This window comes from Patella vulgata, chromosome 3 (assembly GCF_932274485.2).
Source record: "Patella vulgata chromosome 3, xgPatVulg1.2, whole genome shotgun sequence".
Lineage (NCBI taxonomy): Eukaryota > Metazoa > Mollusca > Gastropoda > Patellidae > Patella > Patella vulgata.
In genome coordinates this window covers 63436671-63445417 of record NC_065881.2, presented here as the reverse complement: position 1 = coordinate 63445417, position 8747 = coordinate 63436671, and the positions used below count along the sequence as shown (strand labels likewise).

At 33.8% G+C, this 8747-nt stretch overlaps 1 protein-coding gene across 1 annotated transcript; it reads right to left on the bottom strand.

Annotated features, from left to right (window-relative positions):
• Positions 1 to 656: 656 nt before the first annotated feature.
• Positions 657 to 8691, bottom strand: LOC126815151 (protein LSM14 homolog A). The gene is made up of 7 exons (XM_050540704.1): positions 8450 to 8691; positions 7254 to 7423; positions 5781 to 5946; positions 5410 to 5499; positions 4726 to 4953; positions 4252 to 4455; positions 657 to 826 (listed from the first exon to the last, which is right to left on the bottom strand). The coding sequence occupies exons 1-7, from the start codon at positions 8568 to 8570 to the stop codon at positions 657 to 659; spliced, it is 1149 nt and encodes a 382-aa protein (XP_050396661.1). The 5' UTR covers positions 8571 to 8691.
• Positions 8692 to 8747: the final 56 nt, after the last annotated feature.

Sequence of the window (8747 nt, the reverse complement as noted above, 5' to 3'; positions counted from 1 at the left end):
TTTTAATGAATTATATACAGGAAAAATTACTGGTTATTGTAGCTGATAATAGAATCGAAAATAATCGAATCGAATGGTTAAAATCGATAATCGAACCGAATCGAGGTAGTTGTGAATCGTTGCAGCCCTATTGTCATTAGAGCCTTCACAAAATTCATCAAAGTAAAACAAGGGCCACAACTCTAGACATAATTAACGGATATTGCCGAAATTTAATAGGCTTATTCGTTTAATGCATACAAATTTCACACAGATCGGATGATATAGTCCGGCAGAACTTTGGTTGAACCTGGATTGATTTCAGTATCCTAGGGTGAACCTCCGTCACTCTTGAGCATTTTGAGAAATTTAAGATGGCGTCCAAGAGGATGCTATTTCGAATATTCCGAAACTGACGTAGTAGTCTAAGGCCACCTAGCCTATGTTATTCCACAGTCCAAGCTACCCCTATACACCAAATTTCAGCCTCAGACAGCCCTAGTGTTGCCGCCAACCCTGAACAGACAAATGACAGTCATAAATATTAATATAGATAATCTCAAAAACTATAACTATATCTGGTTAATTACAGATTTTATTATGTTATCAAAATAGAAATGGGCCTCTAGAAAGTTCCTCATGTTAACCCATGCACTGTATCAAAATATCAACAAACTTCATTTTAATACTAACCCTTCGGCTCTCTCTTTTGCTTCACAACTGATATTGTCAAAAAATGATTTGTTTTTATCATAATATATTTCATCGTCATCCTCTTCTGGTGGTGGTTGTAATTGTTCGCTAGGTTCTTCACCTTCTTCCTTTTCCCCATTTATAGGCTTATCACCTAAAATTTGAACATACATTATACAGCTTGCATTTCCATCTTCAATAGATGGCTTGATATTGCCTTTAGTTTAAACTCCATAAATCTTATCAAGCCTTTCACGTAATACCCCGCATATTTCTGCACTAATTCCGATTGGGTACTGACCAAGCTTGAGACCCTATCAGATTCCTCTATAATTACTAACACCAAATCTTGCACTTTCCAGCTAAAATGTCTACATGTGATCTTTTGGATATGAACATATATTTTAAGTTTCATCAAGATCAGATAAAAACTGACTTCTAGAGGGTAGAAAACCTTGGTATTACATACTATTAACCTTTTTGAATACAAGTAGCAGCTATTTTGTCAAGCAGTTTCAGTCCGTTTTTCACGAGATTTGAACTCAACCTTCACCGAGGTGCAACGGTGATATACTTAAATGTTTTTTAAAATTGAATACAAATTGTGACTTCTAGACGGTCCACAAGCTACAAACGTTTTTTTTTTGGACAATCAGGGGCCATAATCCAGGAAGTTACCTTCCGATATGCGTGATTATCGAGAGGAACCAAGATCCTTGTGATATAAACACACATTTAAAGTTTCATCAAAATTGATGATTACATATTTTAGACTATTTGCATACAAGGAGTGGCCATTTTGTCTGGTAGTTTCAGTTGGATTTTTATGAAATACCAACTCAACTTCATGGAAATGTAACAGTAATATACTTAAACGGTTTTTAAAATTAAATCCAAATTGTGACTTCTAGAAGGTCCACAAGCTAAAATTTAATTTTTCGAAGAATTAGGGGACTTAATCCAGGAAGTTCCATTCCAATATGTGTGAGTATCGAAAGTAACCGAGATCTTTGTGATATAAACATACATTTAAAATTTCATCAAAATCTTATCAAAATTGTGACCTCTAGAGGGTCCACAACCTTGATATGACATACTATTACACTATTTGTGTTCAAGGAGAGGCCATTTTGTTCGACAGTTTCGGTGCGATTTGTAGAAATGTGAACGGACGGACGGACAGGGATGACGAAAATATACTTCCACATGAAAATGTGGGCGTATAAAAATTAAATAAGGGGCAAGGTCTCATCCTACACTATTTTTTGCAATTCCCATCCAAATATCACAAATTTGCTTGTAATACTGAAACTTGTATCTAAATACATGTACGTATGCCGTTCAAATCTCAGATATTTAGATAATTTTAGCATTCATGCAATCTACACATTTTATTTATTCTCTCAGCACTTTAAATATCCTTCAGGTAGAAGAAAATTCGGTTAAATTTCTATTATAAATCTGTGGAAAGATTTTACATTCTGGTACATTCTACATTTTCTACGACATTCTTTGTATAAACCAGTCTCCCTTTATCCGATCACAATATCCTTTATTAAAGACTTCACAGCTAAAACACAGTATTTGTGACAAAGGTGTCTCATCAGGGTGAAAAAAATCGATAACCTTGCAATTCCTAATACCGTAAGGGTAGCAACTATTTCTTTTGGTGGATCTCCCAACCCCCAGGGGTGATGACGCACCCACTTTTTGTTAATATATAGTCTGTAAATTTGGCAAAACAAAACAAACGCCTAGCCTTCTTTGCCTTATAGTCATTGCAGCCATTTCATATTACATGCTCTTTATTTTAAAAGGTACCATATCTATCAAAGCAGGAATGTGGACGTATATTTTTTAACTTGAAAAAATAAATAATCTTGCAATTTTAAGTATTGATAGTTCAATATCTTAGTCATTAAAATTTATGAATGTGGACGTATAAAAAGTGAAAGGTTGCCAGGCAATGAAACATATGCCCACAGGAACTAAGTCATCCGAGCAGTCCACAAAAGTTGCCGCATATTTTTTCTATTGTCGGTAATAAAACATTTATAATACACTAAATCTGATTAAGAGTAACAACTCATTAAGTAATTTTCAGAAAATCATTAGAATTTGCTTTGCTTTTAATTCTGCCCCATGCTAACGTTTAGTATACGAAACATTTAATATTGTGGATTTAGCTGTTCAAGTTATCCAAATTCATTGAAAATCAATATACTTGTTCGTCTTAAGACCTTAAATTTGTTTATCAATCTTAAGTCAATTGGATCATAACTTTGGTCTCTAGAGCATCCACAAGTGATAAAGGGCAATATGACTAGGGATGGGCGATAATGAAAAAAAATATCAAATATCACAATAAATGATGTTATCGTGATAATTTATAATTGTGTCTTAAGTCAAATTTTGAATATTTGGTTCGAGAATTGTCGCTTGATGCCACATTTTTGTTGCCAACATCAGTGATAGAGATTTACCCTAGACCAGCTGGTACTCAATAATGCTATTTTTACGGATGAATTTAATTATCAATAAAATATCGTACAAGTTAGTTGAAGTAAAATATTAATTATGATAACACGTAAACAGTGACAGTTTCGACTAAGGTAAATATCGTATTTTACAGGGTAGAAGTCGATGAGGGGTATAGGTCGAATCGTCATATTTTACTGGGGTTTTTTCCAACCTCTGTCCATTGATAAGTCGAAGCGGTGTCGTGTAAGACGATTGGTTTTCCATTCATTTCGGGTAGTAATCTTTAATCGAGTTAAGGTAGTATTATTATCCTATCCTAGACAATACGTTACCGTCCAACCTTAACCTTGCCAAACAACTGTTCCTCGATTACGAGTCCTTGCATCAATCATGACCTCTCGCACTGCAATTTCGACTTCGTAGGATATAGCAAATTATCATCAATATTGGGACATGATAATTATATCGAGATAATTTTTATGAAATTCAAACTTAACCATCATCAGGGTGTAACGAAATATTAAAACGATTTTTTAAAATCCAATAGAAATTGTGACCTCTAAAAGGTACCACAAGGTAAAATCGTGATTTTTTCGTACAATCAGATGCCATTATCCAGGAATTTACAATCTGATATGCGCAAATATCGAAATGAACCACGTTTTAAGTTCATCAAAATCAGATCAAAATTGTGACCTCTTAGAGGATCCACAATCTTGATATTACATACTTTAACACTATTTTCATACAGGAAGCAGCCATTTTGTCTGTTGTCTGGCAGTTTCGGTCCGATTTTAAGTCAACTGTCATTATGGTGTAACAGTAATATATTCGAAAGATTTTTTAAATCGGATAAAAGTTGTGACCTCAAGAGGGACCACAACCTAAAAACAGGGTTTTTGTACAATCAAGGGCCATAATTCAGGAAGTTACCAAGATCTTTGGGGTTATAAACATGCATTTATAGTCCCATCAAAATCGGATAAAAACTGTGACCTGTAGAGTGTCCACAAACAAACTGGACAGATGAACAGATGGGGGCGACGATAATATATGTCCACATGAAAATGTGGGTGTATAAAAACGATAAGATCATACTTATTGTAAGTTTTTGTTTCAATTCCTCTTCTATCTTTTCTTTATCAAATTGTGCATTTGAGGTTTCAAAATCAAACTCTGATTCAAATTTGAGGGGTTCGGTTTTGGCACCATTAGAAGTTGGTCTTCCACCTCCACGGGGTGGACCCCTCCATGAAGCTCTTGGACCACCACGAACATTGGGACTTCCACGAACAGGAGCACCTTTGTAAAAATAAACAAAAGCATGAATACCCAAATGTCTAATCAGCACAAATAATATAATTGCATTTGTAACCTTGTGTTAACTTTTTAAAATTCAATGCCTTTAAATTTCAATAATTTTTTAATATAAAGTATACTTAATTTAAGGTGTTTTCTATACATATCTTATCAAGTTAACATTTCTACGGGAGCAGTTTGCACCATCAGAATTTATTTTTTAAAACTCATGAAACTATGTGCAAAATCACAAACACTGAAATGTACATGTACCTCTATTATTTCCTCTACCTCGTACATATGAATTATTTGATCTAACTTGCTGATTTGGAGCTTTACGCTCTCTGTATTCATTGCGTTGTTCGTTGTAACCAGATGCCTTATGTTCAGAACGATGTTGATTAGATTGATTGGATTTATTAGAATGGGGAGTGGGAACTTGAGTACCGGTATCTGATGTGGGAGACTTCCTACCAAGTGGAGGTGTTCCACCTCGAGAACCTAACAAAATAAATATATATATACTATGATTCATAACATTTCTATTAAAACAATACATGCAAGTAAAGCAAGCCACACACAATTTTAAATGGTACATGTAAAATATTTATAAATATTTTTAAATTATCGTCTTAAAATTAAAACTTATGAATATGACGTAATATTCTTAAATACATGCATCTCAGAAAACACTTTACAAAATAATCAGTTATTACACGACCACATCAAATTTCAATTTACAAAGTGTTGTGCAAAACATAAATTTGAGGTTAAAACATTTATTACCTTTAGATACATAAATCAAAATATTGCTTCTGTGCATTTATAATTGTAACACAAATAGTGCAAAACAAGCAAGAAAGAAACACAAAGAAAGCTAGCATCATGAAATCAAGTGCAAGATTCACAAAAGTTATTGGACTGTAAAAATAAGGCATTTTTTTGATGGACATTTACCCGGTTTTCTTGAGAGCTGTGACCCAACTTGTACACCTTGGTCCATAGTTGGTGATATACGATTAAGACTAGGGGATGAGCCCCTGGAACCTATCATAAAATTAAAATCCCATGCCTTAGAGGAATCACTTTAAAATTATTTTGGAAGAAATACAATATTTCAATAGGAAAACATTTCAAATTATTGTACAAGATGTACTTCACATTTGATTAATTAGGAAGTGAATAGAATTTCATTACTTGGAACAGGATAAATTGTACAAAATTATTAAAATAAGATGAAATTTGATAGTAATTTTATTGAAAAATTTGAGAAGTGAAAAGAGAAATCACATAAATCTAATCGATAAAATATTCAAAACACTACATACCTGACTGAGAAGCAACTTGCTGTATATTATAGGCAGGATTTGCAGGGGCGGACGTCTGACCATATTGATTGTACATCGTTGGTCCACTAAATGGTTGAAATGTTGGGGCAGCATTAAATCCAGCATGCTGGCACATTGCACTTGGTGTTGCATTTGGCTGTGAAGACTGAATATGAAAAGTTTGCATAAAACAAGATGCCTTCCCAGTAGTATAAACTGTGTGATTTGCTAATATATTTGGACTAAAAACTTAAAACGTCAAATCACTTTTAGAACATTTTAATTGGAAAGATGGGTTGCCAGGCAACCAAACATGCCCACAGCAGCTAAATCGTCCGAGCGGTCGACGCATATTTCTTTTGTAAGTAATTAGGGGCATTTACAAGACAATTTCATACAGATCGGATAATAACTTTTGTCATTCGAACGTTCACAAGGTTCACAAAAGAAACAGTCAAAATGACGGGATGCAGTGCTCAGTTGCAATAGCCGTCTATAGGGAAATTCATGTCTGTCATCTGACGTCACTCAAAAGAGAAAATCAAAACATGGCTGTTTTTCATATTAAAACAACTCTTTGCTGTAGTATTCTCCTTTAAGTTAACCTGGCAGACATTATATATTAAAGCTGTCAGGTTGACAGGGATACCCTATCATTTTTGACCAGCGCTTGGCCCATGGGTGTTTTTCAGGGAATCCATTATTGTTCTAGTAAGATTGGGCGTCTCTACTGTCCATATACAACATACCAAATTTGCCATACTTTTATTGGAAATAACTACCCCATAAATACTACTGTAGAAATACATCTTTGAGCATAAAATGAATTTTTGGGGAATTATTTTGGAATTATTTTTGTTGTCAAAACTAACAACGAACTCCAACCGAATCAAATTTTGTCTAACTGAAATGTTTCCATTGTATTGTAACACAAGAATAAAGAAAATTTATATCAAAATATGGTTATTTCATATTTTAAAAAGTTAAACAAGAAGCCATTTTGTTACCAAATTTTAGTTATTAAACTTATTCAATTAAATATCTGTGTTTTTATTTTAAGCAATAACTAGAAGATTTATAATATTGAAAAAGATACACAGACTATAGATATTTTGCTAGACCACTTTGTGTTTTGAACCCACTTTGTGTTGTGTTTACCGCACATGATTGCCAGAGTGGTGGCAGAAGAAACAAGGAATCAATTCAACATGGCCATATCTGTGATAGATGCATTACTTGTTTTTTCAGGCTTGTATTTGTCAAGAAAATTTACTGCCCAAATTTGGTTACATGTATTGGATCAAAACAGCTGCCCAAATCTGGTCAAAACTACAGTGATAACTTGGCTCAGAATGAAGAACTTGGAATGAAATTTTCAATATTTTCACTTGACATTATCTATTTAGGAGGAGCTATTATAGCAAGAATGGTCAGCTCTTTATCTAAATCTTACCTAATGTATCTTTAACATACCTTGACTATTGCTGGATCAACTGGCAATCCTTGATTAGATTGCTGTTTTGGAGGTTCACAGACATGTAGATCTTTAATATCACTACCACGGAAGATGATGTATTCAAAAATTTCATCTCTTGGTGGGACAGGACGATCTGTTGGTCTATCTTCAGTACCAAATGATCTCACTAAAACAAAAAATTTCAAGAGTACCGGTAAGATTTTACCCATCTTACATGTAAATTAACTACAAACATCAAAATGCTGTCTTTCTCCTGTAGATTTTAATCATTTCAGACATTTTGTTTATGATTCCTTTTAGGTCAAAAGTATTGCTGAATAGCTGGAATGACAATGTCATTTCTTATTCACAAAAATAAAATTAAAAGGGCTCAATAGGCATTTTATTCAATTACCCTAATCAACGAATTTATCGACACTGATTTTCAAAGCGATTACCCGAAATTAGGCCTGCATGGAAGTTAGATTTGATCACGTGATCAGTTAGTTTTTTCAACTTGATTGTATTACAAATTGTATTTTTTACTCCATTACAGAGCTGAATTTAATAATACTATTTAATACTAATAGCCATCTCCACTTCAGTGATTGACAATGACCAAGAATGAACATCATTTTCTTTCACAAGGGAGTTGAAAGTTTAACATAACAGTTCTTGCACATGGAACCTTGTTCATACTGGTACTAATCCAAGCTGCAACTAAGCCAAACTTTACATAAGACCATACAAGATTACAAGGAAGCAAATTACAGAATGATAATGACTGTGTGGTTAGTCTACACTTTTTATGGACTTTATTATGTGAGGTTCTATTCAGTTACTGAGTTAGTGAAATGATTTGGCCAGGAAGATTTCAAAACTGACATTCAATACAAATTTTTAGGTCATTGTTTTTCATTCTTGCCAATAGCCTAGTACCAATAGGCTACTCTTTTGAACTTTGTTTTGGCCAAAAGTAACTGAGCGGGGGATACAATATTAAGACTCAACTGTCTCAACAAACAGAATTGCTCAGAATTGGTACAAAATACCGGTAACAATAAAATACCCGAGTCAAAAATACGCCAAACATTTTTTAGTTTGTTTGTGGCTTCATACAGTAATAATTAACTTGGGTAATACACTTTTATTGATAAAACACATTACTTTTAAAATGTTTGTTTACATATTTTTTGGCCATAAAGGTTCTCACCTTTTGCAAGTGCAACGGTCGATTCATTTGGATCGATAGTGTATAAAATACCCTCATAACGAATTTCCGCTTTCGAAATTAAACTTATTTTACTCCCTAAATATGGAATTCCCTGACTCATGGTTGCAATAACCAGATGAGTCAAAACTGGGGAAGATGCTTTCGGATTAAGATATCAACCGTAATCAATTCTTGAAGGAAAATGGCGTTCTTCAGCAGCTGAAGTCAGGTGGCGCTGCAAAAATATATCAATCCCATGAAGCAATTTCAGCGCATGCTCATTGTCATTGTAAATTCT

What these genes read in the sequence shown, in the direction of transcription:
- LOC126815151 (XM_050540704.1), bottom strand. Translation starts at nt 8,570, where the DNA reads ATGAGTCAGGGAATTCCATATTTAGGGAGTAAAATAAGTTTAATTTCG. An exon ending in AGGTAGAGGAAATAATAGAG is followed by an intron (nt 4,456 to 4,725) that starts GTACATGTACAT and finishes ATTTTTACAAAG; the next exon opens with GTGCTCCTGTTCGTGGAAGT. An exon ending in GAAACAAAAACTTACAATAA is followed by an intron (nt 827 to 4,251) that starts GTATGATCTTAT and finishes TTCAAATTTTAG; the next exon opens with GTGATAAGCCTATAAATGGG.